Consider the following 26,429-nt stretch of genomic DNA (forward strand, 5'->3'; position numbering starts at 1 on the left):
GGCAGGGGGATGAGAACCAGAGAATAGATTCAGTGGGGAGAGAAGCAAAGCTGAAGTTGGGCAGCAGAGAAGTAGAAGTAGAAAGTGAATTTGGAAGAGAGAGAAAACAAGGGCTGGAAAGACAACAGGGGAGTTTCGCAATACTAAATGTTATATACTTCAATGCAAGGAGTATAGGTAATAAGGCAGATGAGCTGAGAGCAGAGACTGACACTTGGGAGTAAGATATTATAGCTATTACTGAGACATGGCTGAAAGAAGGGCAGGTATGGCAGCTCAATATTCCTGGTTACAGGGTTTATAGACAGGATAGCGAGGAGGATAAAAAAGGAGTGGGGGTCGCAGTATTGATTAAAGAAACAATTACAGCTGTGAGGAGGGATGATATGTTAGGATCATCAAACGAGGCCATATGGGTCGAATTAAAGCACAAAAAAGGGGCGTGTACTATAGACCTCAAACAATCAGAGGGAGATAGAACAACAAATATGTGGGCAAATTGCTGCGAAGTGCAAAAACTATAGAGCTGTAATAGTGGGGGATTTCAACTACCCTAATATTAACTGGGAAAAAAGCAGTGTGAACAGTAGAGGGTGAGGAATTTCTAAAATGCATTCAGGAGAACTTCTTTAGCCAGTATGTAACAAGCCCAGCAAGGGAGGGGGCGGTTCTGGACTTGGTTTTGGGGAATGCAGAGGGGCAGGTGGAAAGGGTATCAGTGAGAGAGCGTTTTGGTGCTCGTGATCATAATTCACTAAGATTTAGGGTGGTTATGGAAAAGAGCAAAGGTGGACCAGGAATAAAAGTTCTCAATTGGGGTATAGCCAATTTTGCTGAGCTGAGATGGGATTTGGCCAAGGTGGACTGGAAACAGCTACTTGATGGTAAATCAGTGTCAGAGCAGTGGGAGGCATTCAAGGAGGAGATCCTGAGGGTACATAGCAAGTATGTTCCCTTAAAAAAAAGGGCGGGGCTAACAAATCTAGAGCCCCTTTGATGTCAAGGGACATAGAGGGTAAGATAAAGAAAAAAAGGGAAGCTTATGACAGATAACGAGAACTCAATGCTGCAGAATAGAGGAATATAAGTAGTGCTGGGGTGCAATTAAAAAAGATATCAGGAAAGCAAAGAGAGAGCATAAAAGAATGATGGCAAGTAAAAGCAGGGAAAACCCAAAGATGTTTTATAAATACATTAAGAGCACAAGGATAACTAGAGAAAGAGTGGGGCCTTTTAGAGACCATAAAGGACATCTGTGTGTGGAGGCAGAAGATGTGGTCTGATTCTTAATGAATACTTTGCATCTGTTTTCACAAAAGAGAGGGGCGATGCAGACTTTACAATGAGGGAAGAGGAGTGTGAAATATTAGATGAGATAAACATAGTGGGCCCAAGTTTCGGCCTCAGTTGCTCCTGATTTTTTGGAGCAACTGGTGTAGAACGGAGTATCTTAGAAATTCAAATTCTCGGCATTTAGTTTGCTCCAGTTCTAGTCAGTTAGAACAGTTTCACTTTGGAACAGAATTTTTTTTTCAAAAGGGGGTGTGTCCGGCCATTTACGCCTGTTTTCAAAGTTTCGGCAGTGAAAACTTACTCCAAACTAACTTAGAATGGAGTAAGTGAAGATTTTTGTACGCTCGAAAAAACCTTGTCTACACTTTAGAAAATCAAGCGTAGGTTACAAATCAGGCGTAGGGAATGGGGGGGGGGGGGGGGGGGGAGTTTAAAAGGAAAGTTTACAAACATTAAACACTTCAGTTTTACAAAAAAAAAGCCATCATCAATAATAAATGATAAAAACATCAATAAATCAACCAATAAATCAATCAAAAAAAAATTAAGAAATAATTTTTTAAAAATCAATAAATAAAACATTTTCTACTTACCGACTGCAGCACCGGGCGCCCTCCAACAGCGTGCTGGGATGCCCCCCCACCCCAGTGTGTCTCTGTCAGTGTCTCTATCTCTCTGTCTGTCTGTCTCACACTCTCTGTCTGTCAGTGTCTGTGTTTCTGACAGAGGGGAGGGGGAGGAGGGGGAGGGGAGGGAGGGGGGCAGGGGGAGGGAAGGGAGGGGGCAGGGGGAGGGAGGCAGAGAGGGAAAGGGGAGAAGGGGGAGGGAAGGGGAGAAGGGGGAGAGAAGGGGGGGAGGAGAAGGGGGAGAGAAGGGGAAGGGGGAGGAGAAGGGGGAGAGGAGAAGGGGAAGGGGGAGAGGAGAAGGGGAAGGGGGGAGGAGAAGGGGAAGGGGGGAGGAGAAGGGGAAGGGGGGAGGAGAAGGGGAAGGGGGGAGGAGAAGGGGAAGGGGGGAGGAGAAGGGGAAGGGGGGAGGAGAAGGGGAAGGGGGGAGGAGAAGGGGAAGGGGGAGGAGAAGGGGAAGGGGAAGGGGGGAGGAGAAGGGGAAGGGGGAGGAGAAGGGGAAGGGGAAGGGGGGGAGGAGAAGGGGAAGGGGAAGGGGGGGAGGAGAAGGGGAAGGGGGGAGAGGAGAAGGGGAAGGGGGGGGGAGGAGAAGGGGAAGGGAGGGGGAGGAGAAGGGGAAGGGGGGGGGAAGAGGAGAAGAGGAAAGAGAAGGGGGGAGGGGAGAAACGGAAAGAGCAGGGGGGGAGAAACGGAAAGAGAAGGGGGGAGAAGGGGAAGGAGAAGGGGGGGAAAGGAGAAGGAGAAGGGGGGAAGGAGAAGGCGGGGGAAGGAGAAGGGGGGGAAGGAGAAGGGGGGAAGGAGAAGGGGGGAAAGGAGAGGGGGGAAAGGAGATGGGGGGGTGGAGAAAGGGGGAAAGGAGAAGGGGGGGAAGGGAGAAGGGGGGGAAGGGAGAAGGGGGGGAAGGGAGAAGGGGGGAAGGGAGAAGGGGGGAAGGGAGAAGGGGGGAAGGGAGAAGGGGGGAAAGGAGAAGGGGGGAAAGGAGAAGGGGGGAAGGGAGAAGGGGGGGAAAGGAGAAGGGGGGAAAGGAGAAGGGGGGAAAGGAGAAGGGGGGGAAAGGAGAAGGGGGGGAAAGGAGAAGGGGGGAAAAGGAGAAGGGGGGAAAAGGAGAAAAGGAGAAGGGGGGAAAGGGAGAAGGGGGGGGAAAGGGAGAAGGGGGGAAAGGAGGAGGGGAGGGGAAAGGAGAAGGGGGGGAAAGGAGAAGGGGGGGAAAGGAGAAGGGGGGGAAAGGAGAAGGGGAGGGGAAAGGAGAAGGGGGGGGAAGGAGAACTGGGAGGGGAAAGGAGAAGGGCGGGGGGGGGGGGGAAAGGAGAAGGGGGAGGGAGGCTGAACGGGCTGGGCCCAAGACTTCGGGCAGGGCCCGTCCCCAGCACCAGATTTACAGGTGGTGTTGGGTCGGGTTGGGTCCGGGGTCCGGGGTCGGGTTGGGGGGAGCGCGGGTCGGGTCGGGGGGGGCGGAGGGGAGTCGGGTCGGGTCCGGTCTGGGGGGGGGGGGGAGGCGGTTGGGAGCACGGGTCGGGTCGGGTCGGGGAGGGGGGCAGAGGGAGGTCGGGTCGGGTCGGTTCGTGTCGGGGGCAGGGGAAGGAAGGTCAGGTTGGGTCGAGAGCGCGGGTCGGGTGGGGGAGGGTCGGGTAGGGGGGGGTGGTGGGAGGAACGTCGGTTCGGTTCGGGTCGGGGAGGGAGGTCAGGTCGGGTGGGGGAAGTGCGGGTCGGGTCCAGTCCGGGAGGTCGGGTCCGGGGGGAAGCGGGAGTCGGGTCGGTGTCGGTGTTAAGTCCGGTCCGGGGGCGGGGGGGAAGCGGGAGTCGAGTCTGATCGGGAGGAAGCAGGAGCTGGGCGTGGGAGGCAGCCTTATGCACGCAGCCCCAGTGAGGCCATTCGGCCAGGACTAGGGGCTGCGTGCTTCGGGCCCCTCCCACATAGTTTTGGGCACCTGGAGCTACTGTACATGCGCGCCCACTGTAGCGCGCATGTGCAGAGGTCCCAGCACTGTTTTCAGCGCAGGGACCTAGCTCCGCCCCTTACAGCTTGTTCTGCGCCGCGCCCAGCTCCAGAGGACCAGCAGGGAGCCGGAGAATCTGTAAGTTTTTTTTAGGCGCACTTTGTGGCGCGAAAAACGGGCGTCCAGGTCAGGGCTGCGCCGTTCTAGGCGCGGTCCGAAACTTGGGCCCATTGAGAGGAAGTATTAAGGGGCTTAGCAGTTTTGAAAGTGGATTGATCCCCAGGCCCGGATGAAATGTATCCCAGGCTGTTAAGAGAAATAAAAGAGCAAAGAGCAGAGGCTCTGACTATCATTTTCCAATCCTCTCTGGCTATGTGTGGTGCCAGAGGACTGGAGGACTGCTAATGTTGTACCTTTGTTTAAAAAGTGAGAAAGGGATGGATCGAGAGTAATTACAGGCTTGTGAGCCTAACCTCAGTGGTGGGAAAATTATTGGAAAAAAATCCTGAGGAATAGTATAAATCTTCAGTTGGAAAGACATGGATTAATCAAGGACAGTCAGCATAGATTTGTTAAGGGAAGGTCGTGTCTGACTAAATTGATTACATTTTTCAAGGTGGTAACCAGGCGGGTCGATGATGTAGTGTATATGGATTTTAGCAAAGCTTTTGATAAGGTCCCACTTGGCAGACTGGTCATGAAAGTAAAAGCCCATGGGATCCAAGGCAAAGTGGCAAGTTGGATCCAAAATTGGCTCAGAGGCAGGAAGCAAAGGGTAATGGTTGATGGGTGTTTTTGTGACTGGAAGGCTGTATCCTGTGGGGTTCCGCAGGGCTCAGTGCTGGGTCCCTTGCTTTTTGTGATATATATCAATGACATATACTTGAATGTTGGGGGCATGATTAAGAAGTTTGCAGTTGACACTAAAATAGGCTGTGTGGTTGATAATGAAGAAAGCAGCTGCAGACTGCAGGAAGATATCAAGGTACTGGTCAGGTGGGCAGAACAGTGGCAAATGGAATTCAATCCGGATAAATGTGAGGTAATGCATTTGAGGAGGTCTAACAAGGCAAGGTAGGACACTAAAAAGTGGAGAGGAACAAAGGGACCTTGGAGTGCAGGTCCACAGATCCCTGAAGGTAGCAGGCCAAGTAGATAAGGATATTAAGAAGGCATATGGAATACTTGCCTTCGTTAGTCGAGGCATGGAATACAAGAGCAAGGAGGTTATGCTTGAACTGTATAAAATACTGGTTAGGCCACAACTGGAGTACTGTGTGAAGTTCTGGTCACCACAGTACAGGAAAGATGTGATTGCACTGGAAAGGGTGCAGAGGAGATTTACAAGAATGTTGCCTGGATTGGAGAATTTTGGCTATGAGGAAAGATTGGAGATGCTGGGTCTGTTTTCTTTGGAACAGAGGAAGTTCAGCGGAGACCTGATTGAGGTATATAAAATTATGAGGGGCCTGGATAAAGTGGATAGGAAGGAATCTGTTTCCCTTGGTAGAGGGGTCAACAACCAGGGGGCATAGATTTAAAGTATTTGGGGCGCGGTTTAAAGGAGATACGAGGGGAAATTTCTTCACCCAGAGGGTGGAGGGGGTCTGGAACTCACTGCCTGAAAAGGTGGTCGAGGCAGAAACCCTCACCACATTAAAAAAATACTTGGATTTGCACTTGAAGTACTGTAACCTACAGGGCTACAGACTAATAGATGTAAAGTGGAATTAGGCTGGATAGCTCTTCGTCTGCCGGTGCGGACACGATGGGCCGAAATGGCCTCCTTCCTTGCTATAAATTTCTATGATTCTATAGATCATCAACACAGCTGTGGGATGGACACATTTTGAGCGTTCATAAAACAAAAAGGAAACGGTGGAAAACCCGCTTCACTGATGGGGCCTGGCAGATCATTGGGGACAGCGGGAGCGGACAATTTAATATGTCCTCTGGAGTAGAGAGGCAACTCCATAAGTCAGCAGCGAGTTCAGCAGTCATGGGAGGTGACCAAGGAGCACTCACCCGTCGTACATGGAAGGATGTGTTGGAGGAACTATTTTGATTTTAAGAGAAGTGCGAAGGTAAGGAATGAGATTGCCTGTCAATTACCTCACACTGCTGCCTACAGGCATTCAAGCAGGTTGCAGTTATCAAACAGGTTTGCCTGAATAGCTGAATTTTTATTCTACTATGTCTAGCACAAATGCACAGAGCCACAGCCTTCCCGTCTCTGAGAATTTCCTTTCATACAATGCAGATGGCAACAGCCTTCAGCAGTCTGCCCCGATGGTGGGACTCCACTATAATTAAAAATACAACCTCCTCACCCACTACATGGAAGCCATAATGAACATCACAGTACAGGGCCCAAAGGGCACTGACATTTCTGGATACAACAATGTTCATGGGTTGTTTGGTCATAATTGCACACATTCATTGTACCAATGATTTTGACATTTGTCAGGTTAAAAGCAGTGTTTGTGCTTCACTGTGAAACATGGTTTGTATTCTAAATGTAGCAGCAATATGCTTAACAATGCCCATCCTGTGCAATCTTCTGTTTGTACAGGAAGGCCACAAGCTGAAGATGAGAAAGCTGGTTCCAAGGAGTTGGAATGCTCACCTCAACAATGGAAATTGGAGTTGTGGCTCTGGGGGAGGTGCAGCAAGAGACAGATTGCAGGAACGGTAACATCGCGGTTATGTTACTGGACCAGTAATCCAGATGCCTGGACTAATCCAGAGACACGAGTTCAAATCCCACATGGTAGCTGGGGAATTTAAATTGGAATAAAAAGCTACTATCAGTAATGGTGACCATGAAATTGCCAGATTGTTGTAAAAATCCACCTGGTTCACTAATGTCCTTTAGGGAAGGAAATCTGCCGTTCTTACCCGGTTTGTCCTATATGTGACTCCAGATCCATAGCAATGTGGTTGACTCTTAACTACCCTGTGAAATGTACAAAACCGCTACGAAGAACAGTGGTTCAAGAAGGCAGCTCACCTTCTCAAGGGCAATTAGGGATGAGCAATAAATGCTGGCCCTGCCAGCAACGCCCACATCCCATGAACAAATTTAAAAAATATATTGTCGTGAATGGTTATAAACAGATTATTATGGATATTGAACACTTGCATCAGAATTTCAGAGTGTAATGCACAGCTCACCAATTCTGTGTGATGTAGTTTGGTACTGGAATAACGAAGACCACCTATTTCCACCTCCGTAACATCGCCTGTCTCTGCCCTTGCCTCAACTCATCCACTGCTGAAGCCCTCATCCATGCCTTCGTTACCTCTAGACTTGACTATTCCAACGCACTGGCATCCCACATTCTACCCTAAGTAAACTAGAGGTGATCCAAAACTTGGCTGTCCTAAGTCACCAAGTCCTGCTCACCCATCACCCCTGTGCTCGGTGACCTACATTAGTGCCCAGTTAAGCAATGCCTCGATTTCAAAATTCTCATCCTGGTTTTCAAATCCCTCCATGGCCTCGCCCCTCTCTATCTCTGTAATCACCTCCAGCCTCACAAACTCCGCCACCCCACCCCCCATCAAGATATCTGCGCTCCTTTAATTCTGCCCTCTTGAGTATCGCTAATTATAATTGCTCAACCATTGGTGGCTGTGCCTTCTGTTGTCTAGGCCCTAAGCTCTAGAACTCCCTGGCTAAACCTCTCCGCCTATTGAAAATGTACACTTCAAACACTATGTAGGTTACATTATCCAGCTTTTCAAAAAAAAATTGCTTTCAAGTATTTCAAATTGACACAGGCCTAGATATTCGTGTAGTTTGCAACACTCGTTAGTGTCATGAAATGGCAAAAAAAAACAGCAACCATTTTCAGTAGGTCATCGGTGCTGCTGTTGCCTGCTATTGGCACGAGTATTTAAATGAGGTGGAGGGTGCTGTCAATCGGCGCATGACGCCGAGTTGATACCAGTTCATCCATTTTGGAACTCTCCGCTCGCACTGCCGCCCATGCTAAATCACGCCGGTGTTTGCTGCCAAAGGTCTTTCAGCATCGTGAACGACCAGGAAGACTGTCGCCGGAACTTCAAACACCTCCTTTGCCACGGTTCTTCTTTTAAACTTTCATGTCTCGCCCATCAATGGTGGGCTGGGGCGGGAGGTGGGGGGGGGGGGGGGGGGAATTGCATTCTCTGGCAGCTTTCTGGGAGGCCTACAGTGTTTGTGGGTCAGTAAATCAATGGGTGAACTCCATTGCAATGATGGAAGATGATGTCGGATAAGATCTTTTATCTGCCATAAAGAAACAAAAAAAAAAATCGATAAACATTGGGTGGCAGCTAATATTCTTGCAGCACATACGGCAACTGTTCGGGTCGCTTCTTCCTTCCCCGCTTCCCTACACTGAGAGCCGGAGACAAAGGCGACCTTTGGCCTCTTTCTGAGATTGGCGCTGCAAAGAGTGCGTCACACTAGCAAATCACCGCCACATTGATGATAATGGGCAGGCAGTACCAAAACGCCGGTACGGCCTGCGCTCTCACCACCGGCAGCCATTATCCTTGGCCGCCAATGTTACCGGCAGGTTTCCAGCGTTCCCCATTTTCTCGGCCATAGTTCCAATTCATGCAGCATCTGTTTAATCCAGCCATAATCATAAATCATCATCATAGGCAGTCCTTAGAAATCAAGACTTGCTTCCACTCCAAAAGTGAGTTCTCTGGTGACTGTGCAGTGCAATATGGGAATTACAGTCTCTGTCACAGGTGGGACAGACAGTTGTTGAAGGGAAGGGTGGGTGGGTGGAGTGTCTGGTTTGCCGGACGCTCTTTCCACTGCCTGCGCTTGATTTCTGCATGCTCTCGGCGATGAGACTCGAGGTGCTCAGCGCCCTCCCGGGTGTTCATAAAAAGCTTATAGCAATATACCATGTTTCAGTTGCTATGATACATGAGCACAGGGAATGACCAGTTTATATCATTTAGTACTTTTTGTTATGTTGCTAATCACAGCATAGAAAGCCCATGGTATTGTACAAGTCTACGAGCTAGCATTTATTGTGGCAATATTCTGAAAGGGACAATTGCAGTGATTTATTCACCGAATTGTCACTGCAATCATTGATAAAAAGTTTTAATTTTTCATCCATTTGTTTTTGAAAGACCAATCTTGTTTACTTGATGGGCAATATTTTGATTACTGTGAGCATTAATTTTTGTTTTCAAGGTAAAATTCATAATAGATGAGCAACAGACAGAGCGCGTCCAAAGGGCAAAGGAAATGCAGCACCACGAGGAAATACTTCAGCTGCTTTGATTGCCCACTGCAACAGTCAGCAGCAAATCTGCTGTGCCTTACGTGTTCTTCAGCACGTCATCGGTCCTCGAATGTTTCAGTGATTGTCGAGACTTTCTGTTGGCTGCAATTTGGGTAACTACTATTCAAACAGGCAGAAACAAGGTCACTTTACCTCAGTCACTGTAGATAAAAACAGTGAATCCAAATTACTGTTTTCGTGAATAACATAAAATTACGTCATTGGAAGAAAAAAAATTGAATTTATAAATAAAGATTTGAAAACACCATTTGCAATGCCTTTTCTATATACAGACAACTGTACCTATACGGCTAAGATATTTAATATTTGATATTTGGATTTTTACTAGTTCCTCTTTTGAATCTAGAAGTGAAATAAAGAATATTACTTAAAATAATATCTTTTACTGCAATATTGGGCCGTAAATTGCGGCCTCCCCGGTTTTGTACGATGTACGCACATGCCCGAAGAGGCCCTGCAAGTTCTGGGTTAAGGCTTGCACTGCGCATGCACCTAAACCCAGCACTTGCGATCTGTCAAAATTTCTTTTGATGGATCGTCTGAATGCGAAAGTAAAGGCCCTCTGCGGGTGGAGACTCCTGCCCAGCGAATGTCCTTAAAACTCTTATGCGTAAGAGTTTTTAAAGATAGAAAAAAATAATTTTATGACTAATTTTCATATTAAAACCCCTGTCCATTAAAGTAAGTTTATTTTTAACACTGTTAAAACTTTAAAAAAATTTCAATAAAATATTTTAATTTCTATAACATTTAATTTAATTCAATTTCTATTCATTTTAAATAAGTAAGGTGTTTTTTTTATTTATGTAAAGTGTTTTTTGTTTTTGGGGGTATTCCCATTCATAGTAATGGCATCTCCGGACAACAAGACTGGAGTTTTAAAAAATCGGGGGTGTGGCCTATTCAAATTAACTTTGACAGGTCTGTGGGCGGGACTATTTTCCGAACAAAGCCACAGGCTTTGCGCCCGCAGTGTTCCTGGAGGGGGCGGGGGTGGGGTGACTTCATGCGCTGCCCAGGACTCTGCCGATTCAAAACGGAATTCTCTGTATGCGCAGGGACTGCAGGTAGGTGCGCATCGTATTCGGTGGTCGGAGGCATCCGTCCACGGGAATGTGGATCCGCGGGAAGCCTCCAACCACAATTTTTGTCCCATTATGTTTCCAGTCAAATTCACAGTTCAAAATCATTTCAATATATCTTGAACACCTAATCTGTGATGCCCACTAAAAGAAACTGGACTTTGTAATGTAATGAAATCCCGACAACTTATTTTTCTTTTAATATTCAAAATTTTGGCTCGAAAGGCAGAAAGTGTTATATATGTGGACTTGTATTTACTCTGTACAGCCACCAGAGGGCTCATTCCACGGAGTCCTAAGGGATCCCATAATCCCTTGGGAGCACAGGTATTTAGGAAGGCTTCACAGGTTGGAGAGGCACTCTGGGGACCTGCAATAAAAGACTACGGTCACACTTTACTTTGAGCTCACAGTGTTCAGTTTGACTCTTTCTCCATACACAACAACTGGCGACGAGATACAGATAGCGAACCCAAAGATGCAGAGAACAGTGGGCATCCTGGAGACATTTTCGGAGGGAGATGATTGGGAAACTTTTGTGGAGCGACTCGACCAATACTTCGTGGCCAGCGAGCTAGATAGGGACGAGAGCGCTGCCAAACGGAGAGCGATCCTCCTCACCATCTGTGGGGCACCAACGTATGGCCTCATGAAGAATCTGCTCACTCCAGTGAAACCCACGAAGAAATCATACGCCGATTTGTGCACACTGGTCCGAGAGCATTTGAACCCGAAGGAAAGCGTTCTGATGTCGAGGCACCAGTTCTACACCGACAAAAGGTCTGAAGGCCAGGAAGTGACGAGTTATGTCGCCGAGCTGAGACGCCTTGCAGGACATTGAGAATTTGAAGGACATTTGGAGCACATGCTCAGAGACTTTTTCGTACTTGGCATTGGCCACGAAACCATACTTCGCAAGCTTTTGATTGTAGAGACCCCAACCTTGAGTAAGGTCATAGCGATAGCCCAGGCGTTCATTGCCACCAGTGACAATACTAAGCAAATCTCTCAGCACACAAGTGTTGCTACAAGTACTGTGAACAAAGTGATGTTGTTTTCGAATCGTAACGTAAACGGCAGGTCACGCATACCTGCAGCTACACGTCCGCAGATTTCTCAGAGTCCACCATCAAAGGTAATGAATGCAAGGCCATTAACACCTTGATGATCACCCCTGCAGCGTCAACGTTTCCATTCATGCCGATTCAAAGGATACGTTTGCAAGGGCTGTGGAACAATGGGACACCTCCAACAAGTGTGCAGGCGAGCTGCTAAGTCTGTTAAAGCTGCAAACCACCACATTGCAGAGGAGGACAGATCCACGGAGGATCACTATGAACCAGAGCCTCAGATAGAGGAGGCAGGGGTATATGGGGTGCACACAATAACCACGAATTGTCCCCCGATAATGCTGAATGTTGAACTAAATGGACTCCCGCTGTCAATGGAGCTGGACACGGGCGCGAGCCAGTCCATCATGGGCAAAAAGACTTTCTCAAGGCCAGTCTTAACTCCAGTTCGCACGAGACTAAGAACTTACACTAAAGAACTGATTCCTGTAATTGGCAGTGCTACCATAAAAGTCTCCTACGATGGAGCGGTGCACAAGTTACCACTCTGGGTGGTACTGGGCGATGGTCCCACGCTGCTCGGCAGGAGCTGGCTGGGAAAGATACGCTGGAACTGGGACGACGTCAGAGTGCTATCAGCCGCTGACGTCACTTCATGTGCCCAGAGCTTAAACAAATTTCCTTCGCTGTTCGAACCAGGCATCGAGAAATTCCAAGGAGAAAAAGTGCAGATCCACCTAATTCCGGGGGTGCAACCCATCTATCACAAGGCGAGAGCAGTACCATACATGATGAGAGAAAGGGTCGAGATCGAGCTAGACCGGCTGCAATGAGAGGCATCATTTCACCGATCGAGTTCAGCGAGTGGGCCAGTCCGATTATCCCAGTCCTCAAGGGAGATGGCACCGTCAGAATCTGTAGTAACTTTTAATTGTTTCTCCCTGCAGGACCAATACCCACCAGCAAAAGCCGACGACCTCTTCGCAACGCTGGCGGGAGGAAAGACATTCACAAAGCTGGATCTGACTTCAGCCTACATGACGCAGGAATGGAGGAATCATCGAAGGCCCTCACCTGCATTAACACGCACAAAGGTCTTTTTGTTTATAACAGATGCCCATTTGGAATCCGATCAGCGGCGGCGATATTCCAGAGAAACATGGAAAGTTTACTGAAGTCAGTCCCGCACACCATGGTCTTCCAGGACAACATCTTGGTCACAGGTCGGAACACAGTCGAACACCTGCAGAACCAGGAGGAGGTTCTTAGTCGACTCAACCGCGTGGGGCTCAGGTTAAAATGCTCGAAGTGCGTTTTCCTGGCGCCTGAAGTGGAGTTCCTGGGAAGGAGGATTGCAGCGGACGGCATCAGGACCACCAACGCGGAGACTGAGGCATTCGAGAATGCACCGAGGCCACAGAACGTGAAGGAGCTGCTGTCGTTTCTGGGACTCTTGAACTACTTTGGTAACTTCTTACCGGGTCTCAGCACCCTGTTAGAACCACTACATGTCTTACTATGAAAAGGGGGCGAATGGGTCTGGGGCAAAAGCCAAGAAAATGCCTTTGTAAAAGCGAGAAATTGTTATGCTCAAACAAATTGCTTGTGTTGTTTGATCCATGTAAGCGTTTGGTATTAGCATGTGATGTGTCGTCATATGGCATCGGGTGTGTATTACAACAAGCGAATGATTTCGGGAAACTGCAACCGGTTGCTTATGCATCCAGGAGTCTGTCTAAGGCCGAGAGAGCATACAGCATGATTGAAAAAGAAGCGTTAGCGTGTGTCTATCAGGTAAAGAAAATGATTCAATAACTGTTTGGGCTAAAATTCGAATTGGAAACTGACCATAAGCCACTTATATCCAGATGGTATAGGGATAAATACCAACGCATCGGCCCGCATCCAGAGATGGGTGCTCACGTTGTCCGCATACAACTACGCCATCCGCCACAGGCCAGGCACAGAAAACTGCGCCGATGCTCTCAGTAGGCTGCCATTACCCACCACGGGGGTGGAAATGGCACAGCCCGCAGATCTAGCCATGGTTATGGAAGCATTTGAGAGTGAGCAATCACCTATTACTGCCCGGCAGATCAAAACCTGGACAAGCCAGGACCCCTTATTATCTCAATCAAAAGCTGTGTGCTTCACGGGAGCTAGTCCAGTGTCCCAGTGGAAATGCAGGAAGAGATAAAGCCGTTCCAGCGGTGCAAAGATGAAATGTCTACACAAGCAGACCGCCTTCTGTTTGGCAATCAAGTAGTGGTCCCTAAGAAGGGCAGAGACACCTTCATCAATGACCTCCACAGTACCCACCCAGGAATCGTAATGATGAAAGCGATAGCTAGATCCCACGTGTGGTGGCTCGGTATCGATGTGGATTTAGAGTCCTGCGTTCACAGATGTAATACATGCTCGCAGTTAAGCAACGTACCCAGGGAGGCGTCGCTAAGTTTATGGTCTTGGCCCTCCAAACCGTGGTCTAGGGTACACGTCGACTATGCAGGCCCGTTCTTGGGTAAAATGTTCCTTGTGGTTGTAGACGCGTACTCCAAGTGGATTGAATGTGAGATAATGTCGGCTAGCACGTCCGCTGCCACCACTGAAAGCCTGCGGGCCATGTTTGCCACACACGGCTTACCCGATGTCCTGGTGAGTGACAACGGGCCATGTTTTACCAGTGCTGAGTTCAAAGAATTCATGACCCGTAACGGGATCAAACATGTCACATCTGCCTCGTTTAAACCAGCGTCCAATGGTCAGGCAGAGAGAGCAGTGCAAACCATCAAGCAAGGCTTGAAGAGGGTAACTGAAGGCTCACTGCAGACTCGCCTATCCCGAGTCCTGCTTAGCTACCGCACAAGACCACACTCACTGACTGGGACCCCACCAGCTGAACTGCTCATGAAAAGAGCACTTAAGACAAGGCTCTCGTTAGTTCACCCTGATCTACATGAACAGATAAAGAGTAGGTGGCTTCAACAAAGTGATAGCGCAAATGTGTCACTCGAGATTGAAGTCAATGATCCTGTATTTGTGTTAAATTATGGACAAGGTCCCAAGTGGCTTCTCAGCACGGCCGTGACCAAAGAGGGGAGCAGGGTGTTTCGGGTCAAACTTTCAAATGGACTCATTCACCAGAAACACTTGGACCAAATCAAACTCAGATTCACGGATTACCCTGAGCAACCCACCTTGGACCCTACCTTTTTTGATCCCTCAACACACACACCAGTGGCAACCGACACCACGGTTGACCATGAAGCAGAACCCATCATCCACAACAGCCCTGCAGGGCCCAACACAACAATCAGCCCAGCAAGGCCAGCTGCACATCAGCCCAGCGAGAGCCCAACAAATGATTCAACACCACCAGCTTTCACACCGAGACGATCAACCAGGGCAAGAAGGGCCCCAGATCGACTCACATTGTAAATAGCTACACTAGTGACTTTGGGGGCGAATGTTGTTATATATGTGCACTTGTATTTACTCTGTACAGCCACTAGAGGGCTCATTCCCCGGAGGCGCAAGGGATCCCATAATCCCTTGGGAGCACAGGTATTTAAGGCGGCTTCACAGGTTGGAGAGGCACTCTGGAGACCTGCAATAAAAGACTAAGGTCACACTTTACTTTGAGCTCACAGTGTTCAGTTTGACTCTTTCTCCATACACAACAGAAAGCATCCAAATAACTTGCATTTATACAATTACAACAGGCTCCAACATGCAGGACAATGCACCAAAGTATCAAACAATAAAAGCTTTTCGGGATGGTGGGGTAAATCCCCATTCTCCATTGAAAATAAATCTCAGAATCAAAGAATGATGCAGCATAGGAGGCGGCTGTTCGGCCCATCCAGCCTGTGCTGACTCTTTGGAAAAAACTATTCAATTAGTTCCACTCCCCTGCTCTTTCTCCACAGCTTTGTCTCATCTTCAAACTTTGAAATTGTGCCCTGTATACCCAAGTCCAGGTCATTAATATACATCAAAAAGATCAGTGGTACCAACACCGCCTCCCGGGGTGCACCTCTTCAATCCGATAAACAACCATTCACCGCTACTCCCTGCCCCTCAGCCCATTTCATATCCAAATAGCCATGTCCCTTTCAACATACTACCCTCATCCACCCTTTCCGTTACTAACTCAAGTTAGTCAAACACGATTTGCCTGCAACAAATCCGTGCTGGCTTTCATTTATTCACCCTTATTTTCCAAGTGCCAATTAATTTTGTCCCGGATTACTGTCTCAGAAAGTTTCCCCATCACTGACGTTAGGGTTACTGGAGAGTAATTGCTAGGTTTATCCCTCTCCCCTTTTTGGAACAGGGGTGTAACATTTGCAATGATCCAGTCTTATGCCTTCATGTAACTCCTTCAGTAACTTCTAAATTCGCCACTGTGGAAAACTGCCCTTTTGGTTTTTAGTAGAGTGCTGGAATATTGGGTGTACTTGCAACTTTTAACTTCTGACAAGCCAGTGTTCACAATAACATAAGAAACAGGAGCAGGAGTAGGCCATTTGGCCCCTTAAGCCTGCTCCGCCATTTAATAATATCATGGCTGATCTGATCATGGACTCAGTTCCACTTCCCTGCCCACTCCCTATAACACTTATCGCTCAAAAATCTGTCTATCTCTGCCTTAAATATATTCAAAGGCCCAGCCTCCACAGCTCTCTGTGGTAGAGAATTCCATAGATTTATGACCCTCAGAATAAATTCCTCCTCGTCTCAGTTTTAAATGAGTGACCCCTAGTTTTGGTTTCTCCCATGAGTGGAAATATACTCTCTGCATCCATCTTGTCCAGCCCTCTCATTATTTTATATGTTTCGATACGATCACCTCTCATTCTTCTGAACTCTAATGAGTATAGACCCAACCTATCTTCATAAGTCAACCCCCTCATTTCTGGAATCAACCTATTGAACCTTCTCTGAACAGCCTCCAATGCAAGTATATCCTTCCTTAAATACAGAGACCAAAACTGTACACAGTACTCCAGGTGTGGCTTCACCAATACCCTGTACAGTTGTAGCAGGACTTCTCTGCTTTTATACTCCATCCCCCTTGCAATAAAGGCCAACATTGCATTTGCCTTCCTGATTACTTGCTGTACCTGTATACTAACTTTGTGTGTTTCATGCACAAGGACCCTCAGGTCCCTCTGTACTGAAGCACTTTGCAATTTTTCTCCATTTAAATTATAATCTGCTTTTCTATTTTTCTGCCAGGAAGTGGATAACCTCACATTTTCCCACATTATACTCCATCTGCCAAATATTTTCCCACTCACTTAGCCTGTCTATATCCCTTTGCAGATTTTTTGTGTCCCCCTCACAATTTGCTCTCCCACCCACCTTTCAATCTAACTGGTCTTGGGACGACCCAACGGCTATACTCAGGGCATTTTTTTATTTTTGAGTTGCGATTATTTTGGGGACGGTTTACTTGTTTGAAGCGTTCCTCGACTTGTGCTATGTTTCTTGGACGACATTTTTGCCTGGCACAGCAGCGTGAAAGTTTCCACTTCCACGCCAGTCGTCCTTACATACCCTCTGAGTGAGACTGTCAGAATAGTCCCAGTTATGTAGATTTATGCGTATGTTTTGGGATGCGTGCCGTACCAAATTCCTTTTAATGAGAACCCTTACTGTCAGAGAAATGAAACTTTAATCTCTTAAATCTGGGCTGGATCAGAACCCAGATTCCAAAAGAGGAAAGAACAACCACCATACCATTGGTATCAACTGTCCAATCCCCAAGCCAACCAAGTGCGGTAGATCTGTCACCAGGATAATCCATGAAAATGTAACAAGTCTTAAAAAGTAAAGTCATCTTTAGTTCAAATGAGCCCAGCGTAAATGTGTTTACAACAAGAATCAAATCTCACATAGCTGTACTCTACTGTTCGTTTTGAATTTCCATAAACCAGATAGCATTACACGTTCCAACGGAATTTCCTGCTACTGCAGTAGCATTATGGAAACCATCAATCAGGCCAACATCCCCAGCATTGAAGCACTGACCACACTTGATCAGCTCCGCTGGGCAGGCCACATTGTCTGCATGCCAGACACGAGACTCCCAAAGCAAGCGCTCTGCTCGAAATTCCTTCACGGCAAACGAGCCAAAGGTGGGCAGAGGAAATGTTACAAGGACACCCTCAAAGCCTCCCTGAAAAAGTGCAGCATCCCCACTGACACCTGGGAGTCCCTGGCCAAAAACCACCTTAAGTAGAGGAAGTACATCCGGGAGGGCGCTGAGCACCTCGAGTCTCATCGCCGAGAGCATGCAGAAATAAGCGCAGGCAGCAGAAAGAGCGTGTGGCAAACTAATCCCACCCACCCTTTCCCTCAAAGACTATCTGTCCCATCTGTGACAGGGTTCTCATATTGGACTGTTCAGCCACCTAAGGACTCATTTTGAGAATGGAAGCAAGGCTTCCTTGATTCCGAGGGACTGCCTATGATGATGGAAACCTTAGCGAACTGAATAATAATCCTTGAATTGGTAAACATAGCTGCAGCTCGGTTCCCCAGGAGTTTGCAATCAATGTTGTGGAACTTAAAATGATTAGTCGGCAAAGTTTTCTCAAGGACAAAAACCCAGGACTGAAAAAAAGAAACCTCAAATAGCTACTGGCCTCTCAAGAGCCACACAATCAGATCATGTATGTGGGGGAACACTGTGGCTCTATCTGAGACAGAAGGTCCCCTCAATATAGATTCCAAATAGGTAATCAATACTAAATTCCAACAGGCTTGAAAATAAGACAGAAATGGTCAGGATATTATCATTTGCACTGGGATCTGGTGGATGAAGGGATATGAAAGGAAATGTTGTTGTTGTTGTTGAATACCTGGAGAAATGTTCCCACGTAAGAAAACAAGAGATGCTTTAACGCAACTATCATAATTTCTCTAGCTGGGATTTTTCACAAATAATGACAAAGTTCCCTTGTAAGCTTAGGACCTGTTGGAAACGATGCAATGCTCCCCACCTCTCATGAAGTGTGTTGAAATCTTTCACTACAGAAAAGGGGACAGAAGTCCATGCAAGCAGCCCAGACTGAGAAAAGCTGCCATTATGGAGAAGAACTTTGTGAATGTCGGGGATGACATTAGTTAAAAGTTTTTTAAAAATGGTACAGGAAGACAATATCCGTTCTCATTTTTTTTTGTGGGGTGCACGGTCCCTTTAACTGGCGGCGCGGACCATTCCAATTTTCACGCAAGTGCGGTTTCTTGCATTGAGAAGCGGGTGAGTGGCCTGTGCAGGATCTCCATAGCACTGCGCGGCCATGCGACTGAGTGGGAACGTTGCTACTAGTTCATTACATCTGATTTACCCAGATGTAGTCTCTGTTAAGTTTCTCAAAAACCCTATGCAAATTTCTTGAAGTTCACAGTCACCAGATATTCTCAAGACAACATCTGTATTATCTCTGGTAACTTTACAAACATGAACTTCTTCAAAATGGGTCACAAATGTCTTCACTCCTTTTGGGAAACTACAAAGCAGCTGATGATTTTCATTGGCCTAAGGCTACTTTCTCTGTGATTTAGGAAAACAGAAGATTCTGCAAATCAAGAGGCAACATTTCTTAGCTAGAGTATTCTCAAAATGTCCTGAAGAACATAGGAACGTATAGGACCAGAAAAGACCATTTTGGTCTGCCTGATCAGTTTAGAAAACAGCAACTTGTATTTATTTAGCAGCTTTAACATAGTAAAACATTCCAAGGTGCTTCACAGGAGCATTAGCTCACAAAATTTGACACCGAGCCGCATAAGGAGAAATTAGGGCAAGAGGCAGGTTTTAGGGACCATCTTAAAGGAGGAAAGAGAGTTAGAGAAGTTAAGGGAGGGAATTCCAGAGTTAGGGCTTAGGTAGCTGAAGGCACGGCCACCGATGTTTGAGCAATTAAAATCAGGCGTGCTCAAGAGGGCAGAATTAGAGGAGCCTTGCTATCTTGGGAGGTTGTGGGGCTGAAGGAGATTACAGAGATAGGGAGGGGCGAGGCAATGGCGGGATTTTAAAACAAGGATGAGAACTTTAAAATCAAGGTGTTGCTTAACCAGGAGCCAGTGTAGGTCAGCGAGCACAGGGGTGATGGGTGAACAGAACTCGGTGAGAGTTAGGACAAGGGCACCTGAATTTTGGATGATCTCAAGTTTAAGGAGGGTAGAATGTGGGAGGCCAGCCAACATGGGAGTGCGTTGGAATATTCATGTCTCGAGGTAACAAAGGCAGAGGTGAAGGTTTCATGAACTGAAGCAGGGGTGGAGATGGGCGATGTTCAGAGGTGTAAATAGGCGTTCCTAGTGATGGCACAGATATGTGGTTGGAAGCTAATTTCGGGGTCAAGTGTGCTGCCAAGGTTGCGAACATGCTGGTTCAGCCTCAGACAGATGTTAGAGAGAGGGATGGAGTCAGTGGCTAGAGAGCGGAGTTTGTGACGGACCGAAAACAATGGCTTTGGTCTTCCCAATATTTAATTGGAAGAAATTTCTGCTCACCCAGAACTGGATGTTGGACAAGCCATCTGACAATTTAGAGACCGTGGAGGGGTCGAGAGAAGTGGTTGTGAGGTGAAGCTGGGTGTCAGCGTATATGTGGAAACTGATGTGTTTCCGGATGATGTCACCAAGGGGCAACATGTAGATGAGAAATAGGAGGGTGCCAAAGAGATATCCTGGGGTACACCAGAAGTAACGGTGAGGGAGCGGGAAGAGAAGCCATTGCAGGTGATTCTCTGGCTACGATTAGATAGATAAGAATGGAACCAGCCAAGTGCAGTCCCACCCAGGTGGATGATGGTGGAGAGGCGTTGGAGGAGGATGGTGCGGTCAACTGTGTCAACGGCTGTAGACAGGTCAACAAGGACGAGGTGGGATAGTTTGCCTTTATCACAGTCACAAAGGATGTCAATCGTGACTTTGATAAGAGCCATTCTGGTACGGTAGCAGGACGGAAACACGATTTGGGGGGGGGGGGGATTCAAACATACAGAGTTCTGGAAAAGATAGGCACAGATTTGGGAGGTGTCAACGCGTTCAAGGACTTTGGAGAGGAAAGGGTGGTTGGAGATGGGGCGGTAGTTTGCAAGGACGGACATCGCATGATATTTATTTTAATCCCTCGAACACTTCTTTGAGAGAAATCGCACCCTTGGTCCCTGTGATACAAAGGAAATAAGTTTGTCAGATGGTGTCTCCCACCCAGCATTGAACCACATGTCGCTCTCATTTGATGTAATTTCGTAACTGACAGAAAGTTGCCGTCTGTTGGATTGTGGAAGCTGCTGCAGGGGGCTTTTATTTCTGAGCTCTTGTTTAGGAAGTAACAGTGCTCAAAATTAGAGACTCAGGAAAGGAAAATTTGGCAGAAATATGGAAAAGGCAGGCAAAAACAAGGCATTCCGAATCTATTCTTGGTGTGCTAACAACTGTGGGAAGGTCCACCAATATTAGAAGAAACATTAAGGTATGCTTCCTGAATAAGGCCTTCATATACACAAGGTGCATGAGCGAAGGCCATGCATCCATATAGTACCAAATTCTTAAAGGGGACATTAGCACAGTGTTTTCTGTCCTTCTTCAATGCTACAACAATGACCTGTTTACATGCATGCAAAGGTTCAACAAACTTGGAATAATCTAATTTAGCATAGAGCAAAAATAGTACAGGTACTTCAATCGCACACATGCCAAACCAGAAATCTAGCAAAAGTTAAACAGCTTAAAAAAAAGACATTGAAAGCGTGTGTTTTAAGTGGGTCAATTCCTCCATTAATTTTTCAACCCTATGCAAAGATTTCAAATGAATGTTTTAAGATCTTCTATGTGAACAGGTTACAGAGTGACTCAAACTTCACCAGCAGATGGCACTATTGCCCATCTAACTTGTGCATAGTTCTGAGGGACCATTCATTCACTGCAAAATCATAATTTCACAAAAGTATACGTAGAGAGTACATTAGGATGAGTTAATCCTCCATAATTCTGGCAAGTAAAAGTCGTCTCTGCATTGCTCATTTACTAAATAAATAATTTTCCAAGAGTTCTAAAACATGTCCATCACTTATTATTTTGAAAAACATGATCTTACCCAAATTTAGTGTTTAAAAAAAAAAGTGCATTAAAGAAAGAAAGACTTGCATTTATATAGCGCATTTCATGACCACCGGACGTCTCAAGGCACTTTACAGCCAATGAAGTACTTTTGGAGTGTAATCACTGCTGTAATGCACACAACAAGCTCCACAAACAGCAATGTGATAATGAACAGATAATCTGTTTTTGTTATGTTGATTGAGGGATAAATATTGGTCAGGACACCGGGGATAACTCCCTTGCTCTTCTTCGAAATAGTGCCACGAGATCTTTTACGTCCACCTGAGAGAGCAGATGGGGCTTCGGTTTAATGTCTCATCCGAAAGACAGCAACTCTGCAGCATTCCCTCAGCACTGCACTGGAGTGTCAGCAGAGGTTTATGTGCTCAAGTCCCTGGAATGAGACTTGAACCCACAATCTTTTGACTCAAGAGGCAAGTGTGCTACCCACTGAGCCACAGCTCACACTAGAATTCATATTGGTGAATTGTCAGCTTTTTGCAGGAAAGTGTCAGTTATCTTTTTGAAGCTGTTTAACTTATGCAATTTTTCTGGTTTGGCATGTTTGCAATTAATAGAATCATAGAAATTTACAGCGCGGAAGGACGTCATCGTGTCCCCGCCGGCCGACCAAGAGCTAGCCAGCCTAATCCCACTTTCCTGCTCTTGGTCTGTAGCCCTGTAGGTTACGGCACTTCAAGTGCACATCCAAGTATTTTTTAAATGTGGTGAGGCTTTCTGCCTCTACCATCCTTTCAAGCAGTGAGTTCCAGACCCCCACTAACCTCTGGGTGAAAAAATTTCCCCTCATATCTCCTCTATGCTCACCCACTCACCCCACCCCACCCCTCGCCCAATTACTTTAAATCTATGTCCCCTGGTTGTTGATCCTTCTGCCAAGGGAAACAGTTCCTTCTTATCCACTCTATCCAGGCCCCTCATAATTTTATACACCTCAATCAGGTCTCCCCTCAGCCTCCTCTGTTCCAAAGAAAACAGACCCAGCATCTCCAATCTTTCCTCATAGCCAAAATTCTCCAGTCCACTCAACAAACTTGTACATCTCCTCTGCACCCTTTCCAGTGCAATCACATCTTTCCTGTACTGTGGTGACCAGAACTGCACACAGTACTCCAGCTGCGGCCTAACCAGTGTTTTATTCAGTTCAAGCATAATGTCCTTGCTCTTGTATTCCATGTCTTGACTAATAAAGGCAAGTATTCCATACGCCTTCTTAACTACCTGACTTGCTATCTTCAGGAACCTGCACTCCAAGGTCCCTTTGTTCCTCTACACTTTTTAGTGTCATATTATTTAATGTGTATTCCCTTAACTTGTTAGACCTCCCCAAGTGCATTATCTCACACTTATTCTGATTGAATTCCATTTGCCACTGTTCTGCCCACCTGACCAGTACATTGATATCTTCCTGCAGTCCACAGCTTTCTTCTTCATTATCAACCACACAGCCTATTTTAGTGTCATCTGCAAACTTCTTAATCATACCCCCAACATTCAAGTCCAAGTCATTGATATATACCACAAAAAGCAAGGGACCCAGCACTGAACCCTGCAGAACCCCACTGGATACAGTTTTCCAGTCACAAAAACACCCATCAACCATTACCCTTTGCTTCCTGCCTCTGAGCCAATTTTGGATCCAACTGGCCACTTTGCCCTGGATCCCAGAGGCTTTTACTTTTGTGACCAGTCTGCCATGTGAAACCTTATCAAAAGCTTTGCTAAAATCCATGTAGACTACATCGTACGCACTGCCCTCATCGACCCTCCTGGTTACCTCCTCAAAAAATTCAATCAAGTTAGTCAGACACGATCTTCCCTTAACAAATCCATGCTGACTCTCCCTGATTAATCCATGTCTTTCCAAATGAAAATTTATCATGTCCCTCAGGATTTTTCCCAATAATTTTCCCACCACTATTTTTGCTCCATGCTAAATAAATGTAATGACAACACTGCATTGTTTCTTTCCTGGTGCCCAGATTAAGTGCACTGCATCAACAAACTGATTTTTGGAAATCAGATTGTAGATCAGATTGGTGCCCTATTGCCTGAAGTCAGTGTCTGTGAATGTTTTCCATCTAAGGGATGAATTGTTGTTCAACATTTCTCTCACACGGTCTCTGTCACTGGCAGCCAAATAAACAACTATGATCGAAGTCACACAAGAAACAAAAACTCGGACCAAAAAGAAAAAGAAAAAAAAAATCCCCAAAAGTAAAAAATGCAATAATTTGATTGAGATGGAAGTTCCAATTGTATTAAAAAGTCTTTAAATCCTTTCAGCGAAGGTATTGCAACTTAAAAAAACAAGGCTTTAGTCGAATTCCAGTGCAGTGTTTGTTGACTGAAGAATCTCTCCATTAACTCAATTTTTATTTAAATATTTTACCACACAGTGCAGAGGTTCACAAAATGGGCTGGGGCAGGGGGGGGGGGGGGGGGGGGAGGGAGGTGCAACAAAGTTAGCAGGGGAGGGAAGGGGGACAGGAGGAAGTCACATGTAAGTCAACAACAGGTAATATGTGCAATTATACATTTGGTGGCACTGTAACATTCCCCTCAACTCTCAGGCTGATTCCTGACTCTACTCCGAAATGCAGGCACCCCTGGAACAGTTTCAACTTTGTGCTATCATCTATACTCCTCAGTTTATATTAGTTTATTTTATCAATTTAAAAAAGTTGTTTTGCTTTCTTGTACCTCTGAGCAACATAATTTTATTTTCAGAAGTGCTCCTGAGCCCTGGTGCCAGAGAGAAATAGATCAATAGCAGCACGCCCGCTCCCCCAAAACCCCCCCGCCACCCTCACACCCCCACCATCCACCCCCGACTCTGCTTCAAAAATCTGTTAAAGGCTCTTTGTCCTGAATGCGACAACTCTGTGGAGAGTTTATTTATATTTTGTCCCTGCAACGAAGTTCTCATAAGCCCATGGTTCCTAGTCAACAGTCTCCTTTACAACACAGAATGGAGGTTAATTGAAGTATTCAGACCACTGTCCCAGCTCAGCATCAACTAATATTGGGACTGAACCAGTGACTTTCCTGCTCTGTATGGCTCAGTATCACCACAATGGACAGTGCATTTAATATCAGGTGGGCACTGACATTATTTCCAACAGCAAGTTACAAACAAAAAAAAATCAAATTTACAGTTAGAATTTTGTACATTTAAAAACACCTTATGAGATGTACATCATAACTGGAGACTCACCTTCACATTTCAAGCCCTGACGTACTAATCCCCATAACATCTCTCCACAGTAGTCACAGAAAGTTGGGGCTTTGTAAGAGTGCACATAAAGAGCATGTGGTCGGATCTGGAAATCTTCAACAGTTGCTAGTGCTGGTAAACCAAGAGAAACAAAATTAACCATCGGGGGGGGGAATGCTTTATTTTATATTAAATGTTTTTTTTAAATGGAAACTTAACATCCCGCTGTTAAGAGGCAATCAATATTTTGCTTATGATAAAATAATGAAGTCTAATCATTTATGCGTCTATATCAAGTGTATTGCCCATACCAGAACTACATCAGGTCAATTCTGGGTAACCAACATGGTGGGAGCCATGAATCACAGTGTAATTTTCAAAACAAAGAGGTTTTTGACCAGGTTCAAAGACATGAGAATGCAGGAAACAAATGTCAGGGAATGTCTCTAGGCTGCTGTTCCACATCAGAATCAATACTTGGGACAAAACTGCATGACATTAGTCACCAGTCACTAGCCATAGTGCAGATTAAAATACTAAAACGTGCCGCTTGAAACCAAAAATCAATTTCTAAGCTGTTTAGAAATCTAGCCCACAGTGCAAAGAACATAGAAACAACCCTATAATCAAGCTTGCAATTGCTCATAGCATAATGCTTTATAACATATCGTACAATAAATTAACGTTCCTTCATTTTGCGACATCACTATACATTCACAATATAAACCACCACAATGAAAAATCTCATATCTGTGATGGAATCTTGTTGGACTGTTGACACTGAAAGGTTGTTGTGAGCCACTAATTTTGCTAATTGGTACATGACATCATATAATTAGCATGGATTAATTAGCCCCAGGGGGGTGGGGAGAGAATTCAACCCTTCCTCAGTTGCCTGTATATTTTACATATAAAAAACCTATTGCATAATTTGGGGTGCATTATTACAAACTTAATAGTTTCAATAATTCACCCCAAAAATACCCATACATTTCCCCATCCTGTCTTCCAATTGCTCAGTCTCGCCCCTCAATGTACAATCAACGAGCTTATCTATCTTCACTTGGTAACAGGCAGCATCTCAGCAACCCACACTTATAGGGTCCAGCCAAAGAAAAACACATGCCAAGCAACTCAAAGACCCGAGCATGGTAATATCCACCGATTTACTCCCTTCCCCCTGGCCTCCAGCGTTACTCACCTCCTCAGCTCTCCACAGTGCAGCAGTTCTGGTCCTGGCTCCAGAAACATAGAAATATAGCAAATAGGTGCAGGGGTAGGCCATTCGGCCCTTCGAGCCTGCACCACCATTCGATAAGATCATGGCTGATCATTCCCTCAGTACCCGTTTCCTGCTTTCTCTCCATACCCCTTGATCCCTTTAGCCGCAAGGACCATATCTGACTCCCTCTTGAATATATCCAATGAACTGGCATCAACAACTCTCTTCGGTAGGAAATTCCACAGGTTAACAACTCTCGAAGTGAAGAAGTTTCTCCTCATCTCAGTCCTAAATGGCCCACCCCTTATCCTAAGAACGTGTCCCCTGGTTCTGGACTTCCCCATCATCGGGAACATTCTTCCCGCATCTAACCTGTCTAGTCCCATCAGAATCTTGTAAGTTTCTATGAGATCCCTTCTCATCTTTCTAAACTCCAGTGTATAAAGGACCAGTTGATCCAGTCTCTCCCCATATGTCAGTCCAGCCATCCCAGGAATCAGACTGGTGAAACTTCGCTGCAC

The 26,429-nt window shown here is 46.2% G+C and overlaps 1 protein-coding gene across 2 annotated transcripts in view; it reads right to left on the bottom strand.

Moving 5' to 3' along the window:
• Positions 1-26,429, bottom strand: part of prkd3 (protein kinase D3) — a 488,274-nt gene that overhangs the window by 161,312 nt on the left and 300,533 nt on the right. For both annotated transcript variants that reach the window (XM_070889279.1, XM_070889278.1), the window contains one exon: positions 24,687-24,818. In XM_070889279.1, coding sequence (XP_070745380.1) covers positions 24,687-24,818 — 132 coding nt within the window. The remainder of the gene's footprint in view (positions 1-24,686; positions 24,819-26,429) is intronic.

Source organism: Pristiophorus japonicus, chromosome 9 (genome assembly GCF_044704955.1).
Source record: "Pristiophorus japonicus isolate sPriJap1 chromosome 9, sPriJap1.hap1, whole genome shotgun sequence".
NCBI lineage: Eukaryota > Metazoa > Chordata > Chondrichthyes > Pristiophoridae > Pristiophorus > Pristiophorus japonicus.